This window comes from Labrus bergylta, chromosome 4 (genome assembly GCF_963930695.1).
Source record: "Labrus bergylta chromosome 4, fLabBer1.1, whole genome shotgun sequence".
In the NCBI taxonomy this organism is placed as follows: domain Eukaryota; kingdom Metazoa; phylum Chordata; class Actinopteri; order Labriformes; family Labridae; genus Labrus; species Labrus bergylta.
In genome coordinates this window covers 20,860,873-20,884,949 of record NC_089198.1, presented here as the reverse complement: position 1 = coordinate 20,884,949, position 24,077 = coordinate 20,860,873, and the positions used below count along the sequence as shown (strand labels likewise).

The window sequence follows — 24,077 nt, the reverse complement described above, 5'->3', positions numbered from 1 at the left end:
CGCAGTCGGGTTGGTTTGTAAAATGTGAATAAAATACAGAATGTGATGGTTTGCAAAACATTGAAACCCACAGCATGTTTCAAAAGCTGGCACAGAGGAAACAAAAGGCTGGAAAAGTTGTAAAATGCTTTCAAAAACAAACCTGGTTGAATATCTCACAGTTTGTAAGGTTACCTGGCAACAGGTCAGTAAAAAAAAGAGCATCAAATGCTGAGTCTTTCTGAAATAATGATGGGGAGGGGTTCATCACTTTGTGAAAGATTGTGCAACATTTTAGGAATAGGGTTGTTTTTTTTTTACATTTTTTTTACGGGAATTACCGTAAGCATGTTTAGTACATAATATCATTTAAAGATTCAGACAATCTGAAGAAATTTGTTTGCGCAGGGTTCAAGGCCAAAAACTAATATTGGATTGCTGTGGTGTTGGGGCCCTCAGATGGCCCTACATTTAAAAACCGACATGATTCTGTAGTGGACATCACTACATTGGCTCAGAAACAATCCCAAAACCATTGTCTATAAACACAGTTCATTGCTGCATTCACAAAATGCTAGCTGAAACTCTACCATTTAAAGTGGTGCATTAGTGCACTTGGCATAGCTAAGCTGCACATTAATGAAGGCACCCTTCATGCAGAACCATATACACAGGTTTTGGAGCAACGTATGCTTCCAAATAGACAAAGTCTTGTCATAGAAGGCCCTGCCTCCCTAAAGCCTTTTAAGGGAACCTGCTCCTGGTCTTGCTTTCATTCTCTGTCTCACTCCCTCTCCCCCCGGCTCTCTCTCTCTTTCTCTGCTGCCCACCTGCAAGTGCCAAACAGTGATGTCACATGCTGGGTGTTCCCAGAAATTCACATTAAGCCTACGACACACACACACACACACACACACACACACACACACACACATACACACACACAACACACACACAGGCACACACCTGGGAAATGTTTTATGAATAAATACATTTGACAAACTCCCACAGAGCGTGTCTGTGTGTGCACGCACATGTGTTTTTATGCTTTTGAATGAAATACCTTTACACAGACGGACACACACAGTTTGATTTATGGCTTTCAGCATCTGGTTGTTAAAAACGTGTGACCAAGAAATCCTCCTGAGTCACTCTAGTTATACTGTGAGCCTGGTGAGGAGAGGGAGAGAGCAGGGAAAACAGAGCAGTGGGGGAAGAAGAAATATACTTAAGTAGAATTAAAGGGGGAGATGTTTTTCAATCACAATCAGGTATCACGTGTCATGTATCACTTTTCACTCAATGTCCTATCTGTGGGTCATTAAAGATACCGAACGTAAAATGTATTTATAATTGAACATTTTCATAAAGAAATGTTAAGCCATTACTCTAAAGAATCGAGCTTCAATCCTTCTACTTTTACAACTTTGAAAACCTAAAATCAGTGCAGTATGCTTTGAATAACGTGAATCGGCTGAAACATGTAAAAGCAGAAGTAAGGACCTTTTAGAAACAACTCACTGTCCAAAAAAAAAGGACAGAGGAAGAGGAGGATAGAAGTCACAGAGGATGAAGGAGTGACGGCGGATTTGTTTTTTTGAAACCTGGAGGATCAAATGGTTTTCTTTGGCTCTCGCTTCATAAATGTCACATATTTAAACTCAAGCCACTGTGCGTCTGTGTGCCAGTTAATGTGTGAATGAGTGAATGCATGGGTTCAGTGAGTGTGTGAGAGAACCCCGTCCGCCTGCCCGCCCGCCCAGTCAACATAAACCTGTCTCATAGCAGCCGCTCAGTGGGGCAATATCTACGGTGGCTAATGGAGGACAATAGACAGATGTCACTGTTCTTAAGCTTTAATGATAGCCTCTGGCGGTGTCTGGTTTTCATCAAATGCTCCTGTTTTATTTGTTCAGCAGATGTAAATTAAAATGGTTTGAGTAAATGAGAAGCAAAGATACAACACAGCAGGTGACGTTGTCCTCCAAGTGGTAGTTAGAGCTAGCGTGTATTCATAGCATTCATGGATGGGCATTTATGTAATGCATATCTTTTTTTAATAGTTTCTCATTCTGGACTCTGTCTTTTGTCTGTTTTCCTTTTTTCCCCACAGACATCCCAGGATGCTCATCAAAACAGGCCTTGTGGACGCTCACCTCTACTGTCTGAAAAAAGCTGTTGTGGATTTCCTTGCTGACAATAAGTGAGTTTTTCACTTTAAACAGTTTGTGTATGAGAAGTGATCGACAAAAAAAACACCCAACTTTCAACCTGTTTTTTGCGTCATTTTAGCTACCTGTTTCTAATCGCAGTGTTGGTATTCATACATACACTTGGACGTGAACCCACACAGTCAAACAGACATTCACATTGGCTGCCTAATCTGAAGCAAGTGTTAAACATGGTAACACGTTGTGTAAGGCTTTGAACGGTCCTGTTAGCAGGGTATTCTAGCGAGGTGTTAATTTGTTTTACTATGTGCCACTGAGGCAGGCTGTTAGGCCTTTAGCCTCTGAAGTGTAGCAGTGTCACAGGGAGACTATTGTAGCCAGCCAGCAATACACGCATGGTTAGTGTCTGAACAAACAAAGGAATCACATGACTTCATCTTTCATTAAATGTTTTCCTTTAAAAATCAGTGTTCGTTAAGTCCCATAATGTTTCAGGTATAATTATAGTTTAAAATGATTTATTTTTTTAACCCACCTTCATCACAAATAAGAAAAGAAAATAATAATATCCTCCCTGGAACTTGGAAGGTGGAATGCTTCAAAAAATGAATGAGTAATTTCCTAGATTAAAATAATAATCTGACCTTTAAAAGCACGATGATTGCCTGTAGGGCTGCATGATTTTATAATAATCCGACATTGTGATACTTTTTTTTTCACATGAAGTGACATGTTTCTTAATAAAACGTAACAAGCAGACTTGTAGGTTGTATTAACCATTTGTAACATTGTTCATTTGTATGTTTAATAACGTGTCCAGCCCTGTGACTGTAACTTGATATAAAGCAGAAGCTCCCCGTCTCTTACTTCTCGTCGATTCACACATCACCAAACCTATACGTGTGCTGGAGTTGCATCCGCTTAAAGTAAACGCTACACTCGGCTAACAGGGCTCATATGTAGCCCACATCTTAACCAGCACGGGACATGCTGCTAATAACAACAAGGAATACAATCACTCAAAAGTTATCCCATATAACTGTCTGCCTAGATCACTGGTTCCCAAACTGAGTCTAGGCCCCCCCTAGAGGGGTCACCAAAGATCTCAGACGGTGCCTCTGGAGTTTTCAAAATTAGACATGCTCTTAATTAACAACAATAATGATAACGCATCTACTGGGTAGTTTATACAAAAGTCTGTAGATAAAAGAAAATACATTTTTCCTCGCTCAAAAATGTTAAGCTACTTGGTCGATTTCAGGTTCTGAAGAAAACTTCAAACTTTGTACAGCATTGTATCAATTTAAAACTCATCTAAAATATTATTTTAAAGTAATATGAGATACAGACTGTGCATGCAACGCTCGGATGAAGACGTGCACTGATGAGATGTGTAGCAGACTTTCTTGTCGAGTAGTCTTGAAAATGAAAACGAATTGAAAAATGAATTGTTAATATTGTTCAGACCTTCTTGCAAGACAAAAGAAAAGGGGACTTACTCCTCAGTTCTGAAGTCAGTTAAGTTGCCTGTCATCACTGCAAACATCAATCCAAGATCTCGTATTTTTTCTGCTGTTGGGGGAAAAAAACATATTGAATAACATAACCAGAAATCGATGCAAAAAATGTACTGTTGATTTAAAAGCAGCATGTTCAACATGCATGAAAACAAACGTTGAGTTCTAAGTGATGCTGCAATACATACTAAGCACCACCATGGACACTGTTACACATCACTTTATAAAAAAAGTTACAATTTTGTTGAGCAGTAAAATTATTGTAGACTCTGGTCAGCCCTTTTGAGTTTACAAGTGAAGTCAATGATGTGTCAATCAATCAAGTGTAAGTTTACAGACAAATAGATCCAGCTCAAGGCTAACACTTATCTCCTACCTACTTCATCTCATCATCCTTGCTGAATTATTGTTCAACTTAAAAAAGTGATTTGCTGTAGAGACACAGACATAAATCTCACATCATTGCATCACTCATGACCACTGCTGCCACCATATATCATCCCTCTTGTTAGGTCACTTGTTTCTTTCTTCAGCTCTCTCCTGGACTCTCTTATAACAGCTCCTCTCTCTCTCTCTTTCGTCCTCCTCTGTCACTTGCTGGAGAGGAATGGACAGAGTAACTGTTGTTTTTTTCTCCTGTCATTCACATGGAAATTCTAATCTCCCTTTAAAAGAAAGTAAGAGAGGGCGAGTGAAGGGATGGGGGGGGGGGGGATGTGTGGGCTGGTAAAGAGGAACACTGAGCAGAGCGCTGTGAAAAGAAAAGGAAGATATTAAGATGGGAGTTTTCCTCCTGGCTGACGCAGTAAGAGACATAAGAGCAGTGCTCAGCTGAATCATGTGTGATTCATTATCACTTTATGTGTCCTCTTCTAACAGTCTACTTAATAACATGATAACACACATTGGGTAGTTTTTAAAATGATACAGAGTCATCTTTTGACTGATTTTATTCCTAAAAGTTGTTCAACATATTACGAACAATTTAAAGCTGCCTATGAAACAGACTGAGACAACTGACATTGACAATTTAAATGTTCATTCAATATTAAAAATAGCACACGTTTGCAAGTCATCACACCCTCTTAAAGAAAAGAAGACAGCTCATGAATCATTGGCTTCATGTTTCTGAGTGATGCTGATGACTTTGCAGCATGCATACATCTCATTAAATGTTTCATTCTCTTGTACCATAGGTCCATCTCGTCCATCCGTGGTGAGCTGGTACCGTATATGGTGCGCAAGCAGTTTTCCAAATCGACCACCAATCAGACAATCAAAGACGACGCAGAGGAACACAATGAGAAGAAGAACGAGGGCTCTACAAACCACGGTCAGTATTTGAAAGCATCACAGTTCATCACATACTGTAGAGCTCAAAGTCACTCACAACACTGTGACCTTTTGGAAATAAAGGTCTAAACTGTAGTTAGAGATCATCTGGGGTTAGCCTTTTCTTTAAGTCAACAAAAACCCTAAAGCAAGTTGACTAAAAAGTACAACTGTCGATTAGAAGAAGAAAAAACATCCCTCCCAAACAGCAGGTTTGTATCATCATCATCTTAATTCATCCGGTTACTTTGTTTTGAAACCTTTCCTGCTGTCTCCTCTTATTGTCCAGAGCTCATTATCTCATCACGAGACGAGTCTCTCATCCAGCTGGCCCAGGAGCGCTCGTGTTGGAACGACCACCGGGGAGACATGAGCGAGGCTTACCATGGAGGAAAGCTGCGCTGCTATGTTCACATCATGGACCAGGGTCTCTGCTACCGCGTCAACACTCTGGCTGCTTACATAGACGCAAACCGCCTGGTGAGTCAGGCACACTCCATCTCCTTAAAGAGATTTCACGTACTTTGATACACCATACTGTGGAGGGGATTCATTTCCAAGATATGATTTTTTTTTTTTTTTTTTAACTGAAGAAATAACTGGAATTCAAAGATTGTTTGATGCAGCTGTTTGAATATTAAATGATCAAACCACAGAAAGATAACATTCACAGGTTCCAGCCTCTTCATTTTTTTTAAGGTTTATTTTTGGGCTTTTTATGCCTTTTATTTAGAGATAGGACAGTGGATAGTCATCATTCCGGGAGAGAGATAGAGAGAGAGTGGTTAGCGACATGCAGGAAAGGAGCCACAGGTCGGATTCAAACCTGGGCCGCTCACTTGGAGGACCACAGCCTCCATACATGGGGTGTGTACTAACCACTGCGCTATCGGCAACCCCAGCCACTTAAATTTGACATCTAGTTTTTGTTTTTCTCCGTCCACTCTGACTCTGTGGGATGAATATGTTGAAGCTTTGGATTCTAAGTTGGCCTTAAAAGCATATAACAGGTGTTTACTTTTCCTCTTTGTGATAACCATTTTGCCTTCATTGACAATGTCTATGAAATAATTGTCAGATTCAACAATAATGATAATAATTTGCTTTTTTCAGCCCCAAATATCTAATAGTAATATCTTCTGTATCTCTTATGACCACTTATCTATCTATCAGATGTTACTTTGTTCCCTTTTCACATTATGACATTTGTGTTTGGTCTAAGACAGAGTTGTATCCAGTTTTTGGATGTCTTGTTATTCTTATTATACACACCGTTCACATGAAGAGAAGATTACAGTTATATAATCATCAATAAATTCAGTAGGATTTCAGTCTCATGCCTCCCTGTTCTTTGTATTTTCTGTTATAGGCCCCGAAACTGTTTGACGAACCAGCAGTCCATCCATCAGCGGTCATTTCTGAGAGATGTCAGGTAAATGTGCTGTACAAGTAGCAGAAGTCAGTCCTGAAGTTGCATTTATGTGTGTTCTCATTTTTCTCTTCTCATTGTTTTCCCACTTCATAAGCAGTTTCACTAGTTCCATTTAGTCACTCAGAGTATTATTGGCCCTTTTTCATGATTCGAGACGCCTGTGTGTGTGTGTGTGTGTGTGTGTGTGTGTGTGTGTGTGTGTGTGTGTGTGTGTGTGTGTGTGTGTGTGTGTGTGTGTGTGTGTGTGTGTGTGTGTGTGTGTGTGTGTGTGTGTGTGTGTGTGTGTGTGTGTGTGTGTGTGTGTGTGTGTGTGTGTGTGTGTGTGTGTGTGTTTGTGTGTGCGCGTGCTTTATGTCCTTTTAATGTAACAGTCAGTGTGTTCACTCTTTCCTCAGATGGGATCAGATAGCATCTTCGGAGCTCTGTGTCAGGTAGCAGAGAAGACCTCCATAAAGAGATCCACCATCGGAAACTCCACCACTGTAAAAGAGAAGGTTAAAGTCACCAACTCCATCATCATGCACGGGGTTACCATCGAGGAGGGGTGAGAACACACACATGCACACACAAATGTGTTCGCACTTGTTGATTACATTACCTTTGAAGTGTTTCACGTAACCATTAATTACGATTATAAAAGAATTTCACCTCCAGGCGTGTTTACAGATGAACGTTTTGATGCTCACAGCGGCTTTTGTTAGATTTTTGGTCAGTACATGCTAACTGAGACTAGTAAACAAAGATTCTCCTTTGATCTGTTCACACTTTTTCAACATTTGAAAGTAGTGAATTGACTTGATATTCATTCATTGCATATCAGTCCAATGACATTTCTTTGGTGTTTTTACATGCAAACCTGTGTGTATGTGTGTGTGTGTTGGGCAGATGCTTATAGATGTGTGTGCCCATTGATGGGAGGTGTAGCAGGTTTTGTTTTCTGGCCTCTATGGGGTCAAACAGAGAGCGCTGAGTTAACAATACATCTATTGGTGTGCAACCAGCCAGAGATTAGTTCCAAACAAACACCAAGTTACTGAACTGAAACACACAACGTCCATATATTTCATTTAGCCGCTTATTTACTCGCCTATACTAAAGCTCCCACTGGTTATGGAATTTAAGATCACCATAGAGGTTTGAAGGTATAGTCCTGACTACTTAAGACCGAGCTATTTGATCATTCTCTTGAGAAGTTATGTTTCATTGAAATGCCATTAAATGTAAATGAGCGATCAGGTCTTGCGTATATTTCTTCAAAGTAGCAAAATAATTTGCGTACATATAGGAGAAGAAACAGTCCGTCAAAAATGGCCAAAAAAAACCCCTATATTGGTAACATTTCATTACTAGACCTTCATCAGGCAAACCGTTGGTTAAAGAGGCCGGCCATGTTAAACCAGGAGTGGCTGCAAGCCTGCAAGAAATCATCATCAATTAAGACAAACTAACACATCACTATCGAATTAACAAACATGACCTCCCTGATGGAGAGGTAACATACCATAATGTCACAATCATCATAGAAGTCATCTATTATAGGTTACAACTTTTACATTCAAGTTAAGGGGATCTTAAAGTCCCCGTGAAATAAAAAAAATGAATGTTCCAGTGTTTAATCCAGCATTTTTGTGTTAAATGTTCATTTATTTGCCGTCATAAAAGTGTTACCTGAGTATTTTTTTTTTGTATCAAACTAATGTGTTTTCTGTTCCTGTAAAACGTTTCAGATGTTGACTCATCTTGCCTCCAGTGGAGTTTACTCATTTTCAACCAATTTTAAGCTTTGTCTAATTTCAATGATCCAATCAAATTCATCCCAACATTATGTCCTGCCTTTCATCTTCTGAATGGTTGTATCACGTTTCAGTAGGAGATATGTCTCGACACGGCAGTTAGATACTCTCCAGGTTCTGCGTCATGGGTCACTTAAAGGTCCCAAAGGCTAAATAACAATCAAAAACAGAGACATGACATGAGTTCATGAGTCCAAAATATTAAATTAGTATTTCCCATGTGTCTATGTCTTTTTTAAGATCCAGGTTGAGATATTTAGTATCCTATAGGTTGATGATTCTACAGAGGAAATGAAGTTCTGTGCAATTTAAGAAACCTTCATTATGGTGGTAATAGAGGTTTAAAACAATACTGTGTATTGTTGCCTGCTTTCCCCTATTGTTGTGCGTTATCATTTGAATGCTCTTTTGAAAATGTGTAATTCATATTCATACATATTCTTACATTCAGAGTTGAAGAGAAATAGTCTGCTACATATTTCCAAAGAACATGTTAAAGATGTGACACATTTCCTAACTTTCTATTTCATGTTGTTGTAATTTTTTTTAAACGCACTGTATGTACATTCCGCCGCCGGGGGGATCTCAATCAAAACAATAACAATAAGATGACGTTGAGGCTGGCGGGTAATCATGGGAGTTCTCTCTGCTACTCCTCCCCAACGCTTGGTGAAAACAAACTCCGAGTTGACTGTAGTCAGTACGAACAGGTGAAAACCGACCTGAGGAAGACAATTGTTTACCTTCGATGTATTATTTACCTGAAGTTTTTATCACAGCAGCACATACAGCAACAGTAAGGCAGCTTTCAGTAGCAGCTCCCACTTCCTTATGCAGCGTTCTTTGACGTAACATCCTGTGTTTCCTTGGCAACGATAAACATGTCGTGTCTGTCATGGCGGCTCATCATGGCTGCTGCCACTTCCCACATCCCATTACAACTATACAGTTACGGATTTCTCTGAATTTGATAACTGTTGGAACAATTTGAAGTAATTATTTATTTATTTATTTAGCACACATACAAGAATACATCAAATAGGATTAACAAAAATATAAAAGGTGTGTCAGGAGAGGTCAAGAAGCCAACAGGCTTATACAAGGGACCTCGCCTCTTAAGAGACAAATAAAACAACTAAGCAAATCGAATTACACAATTTCAAAACAAAATTAAATATACACACATATACACATATGCATACACACGCACTTACACACATATATACAATAGAAAGACAGAAAATTTAACAAGCTATCAGCTAAATGAAATAGGCATTAATCTGTTGAAAAGGTAGAGTAATGTGCAGTAAGTGCTCGACAAAAAAATGATTTAACATAGATCACAATGTAAACATTGGAACAAAATTCAACATATTATACCTTTAAATACTGAATAACACCTCAATGAATTTAAGCAGTAATATCTTTGACTTGCTTTGGGATATGAGAAGGGCTCTGCAGTTCATGAGCTTAAGTGTATTTGCCTCATTGTTAATGAACTTTGGGAGAGAAACGAGTCTTGGTGGGGTGTGTCATGATGTAGGAAGCAGTTGAAATGGTCAAAGTTGCCACAAAAGAGGACTTATAGAGCGAGCACATTAGCTACTGTAGAATTAACATTTTGATTGATTTGCTCAGAGGCTGAACCAGAAACTCTGCTGGAAACAGACTCATCTCCGTCTCAAGTCTGAACTTTAATGCACTCATTCACTCCTTTTCTTTAATCTTCATATCTTACTCCTCCCTCTCCTTTCTCTCCACCAAGTCCTCGACGTCATGTTCGTCCTCTCGTCCTCTTTCGCTCTGTCTCTCTATCTCTTCTCTCATAAGCCTTTCAGGGACCCCGGCCAGTGAGCATGGGGACCCTCATCATGCCCATGTAGGTGCACGCACAAAGGCGTGAAAGAATGAGAGAGACTGAAGAAGGGAAGAAAGAAGCGGGTGGAAAGCAAGCTAGCGCGCAAGAAAGATATTGCAATTCTTTCTTTCTTTCCTTTCTTTCTTTCTTTTTTTTTGAAGACATAAGAAGGAAGGCGAAAGAAGGAAAGAAAGAGCCAGTGTGAGGGGATTAGCAGACCCCGGCCATGTCGCAGAAACCCCTTGCATTTCTGCTTTCTTTGTTTGGCGCTGACCAGAACTTGTTGACAAAGCGCTGCGTGTTTGGGAAGGGGGATAGCAGGGGTCAACTTTACAGGGGTGGGGGTGGGGGTGGGGGGGTGGGGGGGGTTGGCACAGGGGATGGGGGTCGACGTGTGTGTGAGTACGTGTGTGTGTGAGTGTGTCTGCGTGTGTGTGTGTGTGCGCGAGAGGGAGGGGGGGGGGGTCATGGCAAGGAGGAGCCCTGGTGTTAGTAATTAGTGGTGTTTCAGCTCTGAGGCTTCTTTGGTGGTCTCTCTCTCTCTCTCCTCTCTCTAATGTTACAAAACTTTGAATCTTGTAATCTCCCATCACCAACTACCTCCACCGCCACCTCCTAGGTAGTTACTTGCACCACACACACTGAGACACACACACACACATGCACACACTCATTCCTCCCTTCGCCCTCCAGGCCTAACCACCTGAACAGAATGAGCCAACACAAACCTGTCTGTGTGTGAGGCGCAGAGGGCCAAGTGTGTGTGCGTCACTGACCGGGCAAGACCGACATGTGTTCTCCACCGGGCTCCCCGAGCTACTGAAACACACGTTGTCTTACCCACACTCTCGCATACACGCCCTCCATGGTCAGTTGACACAGGACACACTGTCTGTGTCAGGACTGTCTGTGTCTCCCCTCCAAGAATTTTATGGTGATGGTTTGGCTGAATGTAAGCGCTCAGTGGGTTGGCACTGCCAGTTCAGGTGTAACACAGCCAACAATGTCCTAACACACACGCACACGCACATGTGGAAACAGCTTGGTCCGCTGCTGTTCTTTAATATAAATGCTAATGTCAAGTCATTAAGACCAGTTGATTGGATACTCTGAGTCTTTGGAGCAGGTGGTAGGATTCCTAAAGGGGAGACAGGCTGAATGTTGCTTCTGTCAGTTTGACCTTCAGTATGGCACTCGCTCCAAAACCCTGTGAATACTGACGCTTAACAGCCAACAGAGGAAGGCTGTGGTTTTACTGGGCAGCTCCCAGTATGAGTGTGTACAGAAGGTATGAGGTAGAAAACAGAATGTGAACCATAAACATGTTTTGAATCTCCAGCAGGCTTCAAACATAAACAGCGGAGTCAGAAAGATTCCGTTTCACCAGAACCAAAGCCATCCCAGCTAAATATTACTCTTTAATTACTCTTGAGTTTATAAAGTATCAGTTAGCACCAAAAATGAGCTACTGGTACCTGCTCACTATTTTAAGATCTACGTGAAGCAACTCAAGGTTCTGGAAAATGTCTAATTGGCTGTGAGAGTTTATTTCCTGATTAATGTGTAAATTTTCTACCATTAAACTCAATCAATACCTCTTGAAAACGAAACAGAGACTGAACAATAAACCTCTATGCACAAGGGATGAACCAGGTTTGTTTAATTTTGTAACCAGGAGTACCTGATGGAAGTATTTATTGGTATAATGTAGTCTATAAACCAGTGATGTTCAAGGCTTTTCATGACTTTGAATGGAGCAGTATTTTCTTGTGTCCTCACAGTGCTGGTTAAGTCCACCATGATGGACATGAGCAGTTCAACCAATGAATGATTTTCTCTTCTGAGGTTGTTTAAGAGAAATAAATGGAGCTTTCAGACTCGTCTTTTTCTCTCTGGAGAGTGTGAACACTGTGTTTTGGAACCATTACCACAACGGGAATGTAAAGGAATAAGTTTGATTCATGTCTTATCTATGTGTGTGTGTTTTCAAGGTGTAATATCCAGGGCAGTGTGATCTGCAGTAATGCTGTCATCGGTCGAGGAGCAGACCTCAAGTACTGCCTGGTGGGAAACGGACAACGGATCGAACCAGGGGGTGAGGTCGACTCTCATGAATACACAAACAATATGTTGGATTCCTACTGTTTTTATTTTATTTATTTATTTTTACTGATTGTGCATGATGTGTAAGGTCTTCTCACTTACTGAGAAAGCAACTGGAAAGACATTTGTGTGATTGAGGCTTTAAAATGTAGTAAAACTAACAGAGGTCAACCAACCCAAATGAAATCATTTATACTCTGAAAGAAAGAGCCGAATCTACAAAGATCTGGAAAAAATAGCAGAAACATCTTACATTATGCAACCATTCAACACCACCTCTTTTCAAATAAAGACTTTTTCTATTGTTACTGTTATTTTGTTTACCCATGGCACTTCTCCTTGCTGACTCGGTTAAGGTGTTAATGTGTGCGTGTGTGTGTGTGTGTGGTATGTGTTGGAAGTGCCAAGCATTCAAGCCAACCAGGAAAGTTTCTTAATTCTGGAGTCTGTGTGATAGAGAGATTTGTCAGAGTTTTTTTATTTCCTTAATCCTCTTGTCCCCAAAGCTAGCACTGTGTAAGTTTGTGCGTGTGTGTGTGGGTGTGTGTGTGTGTGTGTGTGTGTGTGTGTGTGTGTGTGTGTGTGTGTGTGTGTGTGTGTGTGTGTGTGTGTGTGTGTGTATATGTGTGTCACATTGATGGAGAGGTTAGAGAGCAGGGCCAGAACAGGACCACCCGGAATTCAACAGCAGCAGCCTGCAGCCACATCCAACACACACACACACACACACACACACACACACAAACACATATAGAGAACGAGAGAACAAGCTCTGCTGCCAGGCTGAGCAGCCTAATTGAGTGAACAACAGGGTTCTTTAAGTAACAACTACGTGCTACAAGCTAAATGAGCTAAACTCGTCCGAAGATGTTTGAAACGGTCGAGGCTTTTTGTAGCATCAATTGAGTGAACCGTGCAACAAAACTGATCTCGCTTCAGATGTTTTTGGCAAATGTTTCTGACTGGCGAGAGTTGCTATTGTTTACTTATTGAACACTGGAAACTTGGAGCTGCATAATTGGTTTGCATACACTGTAAAGCCAAAGTTCAGTCACACAAATACAAAGTTCCAGTTAATGTGTCTCTGACGGGCAGAAGATCTTAGTTTCTTTCTCACGGACACTCTGTTGTTTTATCCGATTTTTTCTGTCATCCATCATGATTTGAGAAAATGCCTTAATGTCTCTTTAATAGATGTTAAACAGTAATCAAAGTATAAAGTTGAGTAAAGTCTAGTTCATAACAAAATAATGAAAATGCTAAAAACTACAAGTTGTCAATTAAAGGGCTTTATAATATGTACAGCATTGAACAGCCTTCTATTGATAACCTTCCGAGTCCATGAGGAAAAAAAAAAATCAGCCAGTCAACTTTCTTGCACCTCCAGATACATGAGGTTGATATCAATAACCATTTCACCCTCAGCAGAATCAAAAAACATCAAATAATCTTTTTTTTCTCTTTATCTTGGACAATAGATGAGCATGTGCGACCGCTATCATGTGACTATCAATACACTCATACTTAAAAATGTGACTTTGTCAGAAACTGAGATTATGGGGACGTTATGAATCTTATTTTCTGCTTTTGAATTAAAAAGTTGACACTGCTGGTTTAAAAAAAAAAAAAAAGAAAGAAAGTCCACTGTAATCCCACTTAAAGTCTAAGTTGTTTGTAGATTCAGACCGTTCATCCATCAGACTAAACTGATTCATAAAATGCATTGCACTGATTATAAAGCTGCCTTCTTGCTTATTTTATATTGTAGGAAAGCACAGTGTTGTCTCTCCACCAATCTAGCTCTTTAATGTTAGGCTGCTAAAACCATTACACACCCACTCTACTGCTGAGCCTGTTAGCAGCTAAGGACCACCCTGCCAGCGAGACACACACACACACACAGACACTCTCAGAGACACAAAGATGTCAGGTGTTTATATTTAAAAGTTACAGACACACATACTGAATGCATGTTTTAAAACAATCGGCGAACATTTCAGTGAAGTACTCGCTGTTTCTGCTTGTCTTTCCACTGTCTCTTAAAGATGATACTATGATCAGCCACACATTTTCATTACTTTTAACAGTTAATCAGACAAACAGCTATATTTGGTTTGAAGAGACAGGTTAAAAATAGTGTTCATACATTTAAAGACCTAATGAGTAAGTGATGAATTGACAGACCCAAATTCAGAGCCCTCTTTCTCCATCTCCTTCCCTCCCCGGCTGTCCCATGCTCCATTTGTGCTCTTCTCCACACAGAGGAGCATAAACTCGTTTTGAGCCACAGATTCCTTCACACTAAAACCTGTCTGTGTGGACGGAACATTTCTCTCTGCCACCGTTTGCTTTGGATCGGTGCAGATGCTCGCAGATTGAGAGATGTAGGGCGGAGCAGCAGCTCTCCTAGCTGGGTCGAGCGAGAAAGTGTTGGCACTCCAAGCGGTAGCGGTCAGAGTGACCTAAGATTTCCCACATTGAACATTCTGTAAATGATTTGAAATAAATGAGAGCATAAGTGGTAAAAATCTCACGGTTTGGATTGTGTCACTGATTTTTGTCACGGATAGGATGGTTTCTCAGATAACCCACACCTCCCCCAAAAAGAGGCTTTTTATAATATACCTATTCTTCTCCTCAGCTAGCCATGACTCAAACTGTGCATTTTAACAGCACTACAAATCCAAATGACACTCAGGAAATGAGCTTTGTCAATGATGAACAGGTAACATACACACACATTTGTGTATCCATGCACTGGAAACAACAAACAGAAAATGTACGTTTAAGGACTTTACCTTTAGTTTTTGATACCTGCATGATAAATGCCAACACTGTGAGATGAAACGGAGAAAAGTCAAAGCAGCATTTAGAAAAACAATTCAACCTGACACGATAAAATATCGACATGTGTTGATGGTGAAAAGTCTAAAAAAAACATTTGTATAAATACATATTCATAACACAGAATCTTCCTCTTTTTTGTACAACAGGTCTTTACGGCACCTACATGCACTACCTAAACAGTGCCTTCTTTACGCTGTGACTGCACAGGGATTTAACAGCAGGACATTAGTTTACACCATGTTGAGGAATTTCCATCATCACGGATTACATGTAGCCTGAACCAATGAGGGTTGATCCATTTTGCCACTAAAAAGCATTGTACAGGTGCACCGGTGGCCGAGTGGTCGGGGCGTGCGCCTCTTGTGTGGAGGCTATGGAGACCTGTGGCTCCTTTCCCATGGGTCGTTCCCTACTCTCTCTTTTTTCTTTTTTTCTTGAAATTTTGGGCTTTTTGCGCCTTTAATGGAGAGATAGGACAGTGGATAGAGTCGGAAATCAGGGAGAGAGAGTGGGGAACATCATGCGGGATAGGAGCCACATGTTGGAATCGAGCCTGGGCTGTCCGCTTGGAGGACCAAGGCCTCCATACATGGGGCGCGCGCACTAACCACTGTATCACCAGCGCACCCTTACCTACTCTCTCTGTCTCTAGTTTCCGGCTCTGTCCACTGTTCTATTTCTACAATAGAGGTATGAAAAGCCCAAAAATAAATCTAGAAAAAAAAGCCTTATACAATGGGTATGCAATTAGCTCATTCCTCAATGAGGATTCCATTAAAAACCCTTCAGTACTTTCTACATGTTCTGTCTCCCTACTGTGATCAAGTTGTAAGCAAAGAACTCTCCTTAATGATATACCTGAGTTCACTAAGGTGCTACTGTGTATCCAGCTGGGATGATCCCCTTTAAGATATGTTTAGTGAAAACGTTCAGGTCGGCTGTAGCTCAGTAAAGAACTGGTTGTCTCTCAATAGGAAGTTTAGGGGTTCAGTCCCTGGCTCCTATAGCCAATGTGTAAAAGTGTTCTTGGGCAAGAAACTACACCCCAAAATGCTCCCAAAGACAAAGCTTGAGAGCTATGAATGTAACTGCAGTTATTACTTGTATCAAATGCTGTATTTATAGTCTATCCATGGTTAGGAAGTAACATCTTTGTAATTTTTTTTTTGTTCAGTCTTATCTTTAGTAACAAACTAAATATTGCTTGAAAATCTGAATAGGGCTGTGGGAAGTGCTAGTATTTAATGATTAAACCTGCTTTTGGCAAAGGTGAGCTTAGAGCTTTGGCCTGGGTGCTTTACATTCTTGCCTTTGATAATTCATACAATTGTTCTCCCTTTCTCTCTTTCATCTTTAGCTGAGAGGACTAACGAGGTCATCGTTGGAACGGACCAGCTGATGGAGATCTAACTCCCATAAGACAGAACAATATCATCTCACTAACCAATCAGAGAGCAGCAAAACACAGAGGACAACGGATACACTGGCTGACTACCCAATCGAAAGCCTGGATGCTGCCTGAAGGTTCTAAACGATCTTCTCCTAGGTTTTTTTTGTACTTTGTGTCCAAATAAAGACAAATGCTTTAACCCACAAAACAGTGTGTTTTAATTTTTAAAAATTATTGATATGTTTTATAACTTTGTGAAAATGAGTGAGTCTTTTCAGCTTTCAGCTCAACAGAACACTAAATTGCATATAGGCGGATATCAATGATGTCATCAGTTGGCTGAGATTCTTTGACTGTCAGTCTTTTTTAGATTTTTGTAATAGCTTTCCCAACCTTGTTATTATCGGATCGTTACTGACACCTAATAGCAGGTCTCAATTACCCCGCTTCTCTAGTGTGAGAGGGAAGAGCGCAGTGTAATACAGGTCAGATTGTGTATCTCTGTTTACACGTGCACGATGTGCAGCTGTGAGGACCAGAAATGAAAAAAAAAAAGCAGTGGGAGGGGTGACCACAATAGCGTGGGGGTTAAGTTTATTTGTACACAAAAATGGTGTATGTGCAGGCCCTGGACCACCCAGTTTGATCCTGTATCAACTAACACCGACACCCCGCCCTTCCACACACTCACACGGCAGAGCAGGAAGCTGAGTCGCGCCTGACACTTTACTCTCTTTTTTCTCCTCTTCTTCCCCTCTCTGCTGCCTTTGCTGTCCCAAGATTTATTGCATTCCTTCAGCAGAACATTTCTTAAATTACAGGTCTGAAGTTCCTGAATCACGAAGGAAGAGGACGAGGATGTCTGCCTGTGGGGCTGCTTGGTGTGTGTGTGTGTGTGTGTGTGTGTGTGTGTGTGTGTGTGTGTGTGTGTGTGTGTGTGTGTGTGTGTGTGTGTGTGTGTGTGTGTGTGTGTGTGTGTGTGTGTGTGTGTGTGTGTGTGTGTGTGTGTGTGTGTGTGTTAGGGTCCTCTGTTACCTATTGTGAAACAGTCATTTAGACTGTCTCTTGTGGCCCTATTATGTGATGTTGCTGTCTGTGCACACGAGTGTGAGAGATTATGATGTCATGTGGTCTACCTTCTATCTGTGTGGAGATTTCTTTAAACGTGACAGTACTGGTATGTACTGCTTCGAATGACGGACAATATGCTGTGCTAAAGTGTAAGTCAGGAACTCAAATTCTGAGTTAATTTCCGTCCCTGATATCTTCGAAAGTAGAACTTGATGATGTTTTTCTCTTTATGGGAAAACTCAGTTTTCACTATTTAAAAAAAACAAAAACCTTGTAGCGACATTTGTAACTTCTACACATGCATTATGCATTATGGAAATGAAAGATGCAACTTTTTAACCTTCTCCCAGTAATAATGAGAACATGATCCTAATGTCATAATTACTGGGAGAAGGTTCAAAAGTTCATAATTTTCTGAGAGCAGTTTTTATTCAGGCTCTTAATTTCTGAAAAACATGCACATCTTGATAAATGACTAATTAAAGTATACTCAAACCAGTAGGTACTGTCTATTTTTTTTTTCTTCCACAAAACCAAAAGGAAAACCTTCTCACCACAGTAAAGTTGAGGTAGCTTTTTGGTGGGACAGCTTCACCCACTATCCAAGGATCTTCCATTATCATGTCTCCATGTGTTATAGAAAGTTGAAGTATGAAGAGATATTTGGTTATTAGCAACTTTAAAAGATGACGATGACAAGTTTGTAATGTGTGTTTGGGATAAAGCTACTTAAGCCTCGTACAGTCTGAATCTTTTTTTATTTTTTGCCAATTAGGATTACATATCCAAGGTATGAGTCTTAGTGTTTCAGGTACAAAAGAACTTAAACGTAGAATATAGAAGAAAACTAGTCAGCAGCAGTGCTCCAAATGTTATTTGACTTAAATATGAAAAGGTAAAGTAAATAATAATATATACAGTATATCAAACAATACAATTCAAGATGTGTTCAATAGGAGTAATGGATGAACTCGTCGTGCAGGAAGGTGCAGGATGGTGATCGTATCTCACAGCATACAAACGGACACCGTGCATGTTAATAGCTGTAGAAGTTGCAAAGAATTATTATTTTTTGAAAATTGGTGTAACTTGTGTCTAAATATTGGATTTGACAGAGAGAGTGGCAATGTGCCACAGGAACAGGTGTGCGTCCATTCAATTTTATACAACTTTGACAACATCACAGATTTCTGCTTTTTAAATGTCTGACTCAATGCAAACACAGTCACCATTCGGTTGACTTGTTTCCTTACAATATTGTGTTCCATAAATGTATAACCTCAACTGAAAACAAACTGCTTAGGGAACAAAGTCTCTTTGTAGAGCATTTTGGGTCCCACCACAGAATTGTCGTCCTAGTTTGTTTACTGCAGATGTGGTCCCAGCTCACAGACTGAAATACATCAAAGTTCACTACTTTTCCATTTCCATCGTCATACCTGTGTTTGTCCGTCTGTTGCGTTGTTCCATTATTCATTGGAACAGATCTTACTCTTAAATGAACATTTGTTCTTGACTCCTACTCTTTACTTTTACTTAGTAATCTGTTTATTTAAAGTAACTTTGGACTTGTTTTTTACTCTATTGGCGTGGCTTAAGCATTTCATCACACTGCATTGAATATATGATATCTCCCCACCTTTTCCTCTATATTGCAATTTTGGTTAAAAGAACGGCAGACATTTTTTAACAGCTTTTCAAACTGGCGCTTCATTTGTTTTACTCTAAAACTGTGTCCAAATAAGGGAATGAAAAACCACATTTCGTAACCTGAGTTTTAAGTTTGTGAAAACCGCAGTTAAGGCCGACTCTGTCCATACTCTTTGTCTCTGCTGTGTTAACCTTTTTAGCGCTCTCACACTCTGACCTCTCTTTTCAACCACATGATGAGATCTGGCAGCCGGGTGTGTTTGGGTAAAGGTTTGTATATTTGTCCAAAGACCCCTGAGTCCCCTCAATACAACGCCACGATGGCTGAGGCCTGCTTCCCAGCACATACATGTGTTTGCTGTTGTGTGTGCATACACATATGGGCAAGCTTACCTGTGTGTGTGTGCGTGTCTGTGTGTCTGTGCGCACTCAGTGCACACGTGAATGTTTGCTCTGCAGATGTGGAGTTTCATGGAATGTTCTGACCATTCTAAGATTTTTATCTAAATATGCATCCTAAACAAATCAACCTATCAGAGCACAGAGAAGTGATCTGTAAAATACAACATTTTCATGCATAGATTATCATTAGTTAATCATTTTGCTGGCTTAGCGTTGGCCCACAAGATCTGTTTAGCAAGGATTAAATGAAGCATCAATTAAATGTAGATGCTCTTGCGAAACTGCAGTGCAATTTTTATTTTCTTACATTTCTTTGTTTTTTTCAAGGGTGTTTGTTTCTGATTCTTGTGAAGTGTCGTTGTGACTGTGTGCACAGTGAATCATAAAGACATCACTTATTTAGAACATTAATTTCCTAAAAGTTGACAGAAGTTTGGAGATTGAGAGACTTTCAGAATCTGGGAAAGGACCCAAAATGGATTGGAAGAAGTTCAAGTGGCTGTCATCTTTGGGTGCCTTTAGTCAAGACAAATGCATCAAATGACACTTGTGGACGTTTTATCTTGATACTGTCTCAAAGGTTGTTTAGTCATTAAACGTTCATTTTCCTCAAATCTCAACAAGCATGTTTTCCCACTGATCACTGATATGTAACTTTTTCTGCAACGTTTCTGGCCCTGAAAAAAACACTGCTTTGCCCAGTTAAGTTTTGTTTGTGGGGCACTAGGTAATAGTCACATTGACAAATGAATCAGCTTTGTATTTTTAACAAAAGTATTGCAGTTACTTTGTGTAACCCAAATATGAAATTGTTTGATTGGTTATTGTATTTTTTGTAATAACTTTCATTGAAAACCGTCCGAAGTAAAGTGTGATGAATATCTAGACAGAGTTCGATAACGTTTGGAAGGAAGTGTTTGACCGTTCTTAACTTTGATAAATGAAGTGAGATGTGAATAAAGGACCAACAGGAACAACAAAGGAACACATGGAACACAATTTCCTGTTGTGTCTTTTGCTTTTCAAGTCAAATAGAATTTTAATCAGTTAAGCAATGCCTGTTAATTGGCAAAAAAAACTTAATTATTTCAGCCAAATTTTGCTCCAGATCATCACAAATAAATTGAAGGCTTTAAAGGAGATCACACTGTTTCTTAGGATATCAAATATGTCATGTTGGAATTTGGGGGAATTGTGTTTAAAATTATGCAAAAGACATCCATATGCCCATTTGTTTGAAGTTTCAGCCACAAAAATGTGGAGTCTTGGGTTGGACTGTGTGAAACATCATAGCTGACGAAAGTTGTAACATGTAATGAGGCTCTCAATTCACATGGAATTATTATTATTTTTATTTTTTTTACATGTTCAGTTCTTTAACACATGCTTTTTACTGAGATACCCTCATGTATGTACGATATCTAAATTTCTACTGAACCTAAAGGAGGTTAAACAAAAAATACAGAAACATGAATCCTGTTAGATGAACTGGTAAGATCATGGAGACATGGTGATACACAGATGCACATAGATTTTCAGAGAGGTGTGGTGGAGCTGTGGGTTATTGGTTGGGTGGGGGGTGGGGGGGGGGGGGTGGGGGTGGCTGCCTGAGTAGCTGGGTGGCTTCATGGCTTGAGGGCTGATCGTGGGTGAGCAAAGGAGAGAGAGAGAGAGGCAGCAAGCGAACAGGCCACCCAAGTGGCAGTCAGTCAGAAACCTGTGTGTTTGCTGCTGACCCCTACACATTAGCACAACACTTCCTCAATTTGTCTTCTGTGTTCTCCGGCCACAAATGAATTTCCTCCCTCCCTCTCTTTTTTTTTTTCCACACATTACCTTTCAAGATCCCCCTCCCCAACACACACACACATCACCCCATCTCCAACTTAAACATGTGAATACATAGACACACAAACAGTCTTTTTCACAAGCTTTAGAGTTACAACAGTTGCGGAGCCAACAAAAAGACACAGATCCCGTGTATGGGATAACAACCTCAGTGACACACACATTGAGCCAGATATCCCTGTCTGTCACTGTGGAGGCCCCCGGCTAATTAACTAAACATTGACTGGGTGGTTGATTGGGATCACATCTTAAAATGCTTTCGCAGTAAAATCACAGGAAGGCGAAAAGACCGACCTGCTTTACACCCTTGAGTGACCTTTTTTCTCTAACCTTTTTAATCTGAATCTTTGCAACATCTACAGCTGGAAATGCAAACAGATCAGCTGTTGATTATAAATGTGTCTAGTTTTCATTTCTGTGGATGGAAAGACAGCTGTGTGTTGTCTCAAAGTGTTTGGGTACTAGCTTTTTTGATGAGTTTGTTCGTCATTTGTAACAGAACACAATAGTGTGGAGTTTGTTTGAGAAGCTGCACTGTTTCTGCCCTGTGTGCTCGTATTCTTTTTTACATATAAACACACCAACGCAGTAGTGAGGGTCCCTGCTTTCTTTCAAAACCGCAGGTCTGAGTTTGCGTTACCACCTGCTAGCTGTGTCTGACAATACCTCTGTTACAAGCACACAAACAAAGACTTAAAGAAAAGTTTGTTTCTCTGTGTCTCTCTGTGTTTTGTGTGTTTTTCCCCCAGAAAGGCAACCATTCATTACGATGACAAAGGGCTAAAGAAATGCATTATCATAATTAATCTTGTGTGAGTCTGTGGGTGGCAGCTTCAGCTCTGAACTGAGACTGACAGAGGAGCTCCATGCACAAAGTGTCACTCTGCTATCGGAAAAACTTTTTTGCCTTTTTGACTGATTTCTGACAAATGTGTAATTACATATAGAAGCTGAGAAAAGTCCTACGCGCTTCACCGATATATGCAAGAGAACTCTGTGAACTTGGAATTGAACACAGAAAAAGAGTTTGAAGTTTTGGGTTTATTCAGAGTTTACTGCTTATTTTCACTCATCATCAAATAACGCAACTCTTTGTGTTTATCAAGCAGCTTTATTTGTCTTGTCAGTCGGCCTGTGGCCAAATATGCTGTTTGGTTATCAAGAGAATTCTTTGTTCATTTGGATAAGACTTGACCAGATGTGTGTTTGTGATTCTTTCTCTTTTTTCCCCTTCTTTAAACTTGCTTGCATAATGGAAATCTTGTCATTTGCTCTGAAACAAAGGTAAGTAGCATACACACAGGGTGTAATGGTAAAGAATTATAATCTTTTCACCTCAACTGCCTTCAGATTGCTTGATGATTTTAAATGTGAACACAGTATTTATTTTCATTCAAGACTTGTCTCACAAATAATTTTCTACACTCTATTTTCCATTTTTTGGTCTTTGATGATATATTTATATAAGGAATAATGTCTAGATCAGTTCTTCTTTACATCTCATCCATCTTGTCTGGTTTCATTGAGGCACAGCTCCAAAGAGTTGTGTTTTTTTTTTTAATCGTGTAAGAGTTATGATTCATTCAGACAGTCATGGAAATTGTGCAAAGGTATACTTATCTTAGAATATGTTATTTTGGACCCACTGGAAAGCACATTAAAACATGTTTCTGTAATTATGTGCAACAACTGTTTGATCCAGGTTAGATATCCAGAACACACAAACACAGTCGGGACACAGTGATATCATATTACACACTTAATGAGGCGCGAAGGATGAACATTAAAAGAGAGCAAAGCTACTTTTAGAGCAAAGGTGTGCCTTTCTTTGAAATAGATTTAAAATGAATAGGCCTGTTAGATTTTAATTTTCAGATGTTACCATCACCATGAGATACATGAATACATAATGTCACATTTAAGTTAACTGTGATGCAAAATGTTTTGCTTCTTGTTTTATGTAAATGGTCTGCCTATTCAAATTCTTATCAAAAGTATGTCCTTAAACTCCCCTTAGTAAGATAAATTTATGTCCTTTACAATATCAATCCCTTAATCTTAAAAGCTCATCTTTACACCAATAAAAGAAGCTAAATTTGAGGCAAGTTTGTGCTAAATATCCCGTTTCATTGTGCAACCTTAACAGTGAAATACAATGCCACAGTGTTGTCGGATACACAGCATCAATGTTAGGTCATATGATGTACAGTATTAAATTGCTGCATTTCACCTTAATCCACCAACTCTATTTTATATATCTTATCCCTCTATGTGTTTCAACTATTTTTTCCATCTTCCTTTATTCCACAAGATAGAATATGAACGAATGCATTGGTGAGTGGTCTCCCACCCTCTCTCTTCGATAAATAAACACTCTTCAGGACTGAACCCCGGGCGCCTCAGCTGCTGTGTGATGATGGCCGAATGCCAGAGCGGTTCCGTAGCTTTGCCTACAGCACATGCAGAACCTGGAAGGACGGACGGACGGACAGGCAGCCATGCATGCACGGATGAACGGATGGATGGATGGAGTCGCTGGGGAGACATGAAATGGAGGAATGGAGACGGAGGGGAGGGAAGAAGAGCAGGAGTACATAAGCAGATGAAACAGAGGGAAAGGTGGAGGTGTAAAGACGAAAATCAGATGAAGTGAAGAGTAGGGGAGATAAAGAGAGGATGGAGGG

The 24,077-nt window shown here is 40.1% G+C and overlaps 1 protein-coding gene across 1 annotated transcript in view; it reads left to right on the top strand.

Annotated features, from left to right (window-relative positions):
• Window positions 1-16,630, top strand: part of eif2b3 (eukaryotic translation initiation factor 2B, subunit 3 gamma) — a 32,921-nt gene extending 16,291 nt beyond the window's left edge. Inside the window, exons 6-12 of the mRNA XM_020643758.3 lie at window positions 2,093-2,182; window positions 4,864-5,000; window positions 5,289-5,479; window positions 6,369-6,431; window positions 6,827-6,975; window positions 12,074-12,177; window positions 16,390-16,630. Of these exons, the coding sequence (XP_020499414.1) occupies window positions 2,093-2,182; window positions 4,864-5,000; window positions 5,289-5,479; window positions 6,369-6,431; window positions 6,827-6,975; window positions 12,074-12,177; window positions 16,390-16,442 (787 nt within the window). The 3' untranslated portion in view covers window positions 16,443-16,630. The remainder of the gene's footprint in view (window positions 1-2,092; window positions 2,183-4,863; window positions 5,001-5,288; window positions 5,480-6,368; window positions 6,432-6,826; window positions 6,976-12,073; window positions 12,178-16,389) is intronic.
• Window positions 16,631-24,077: the final 7,447 nt, after the last annotated feature.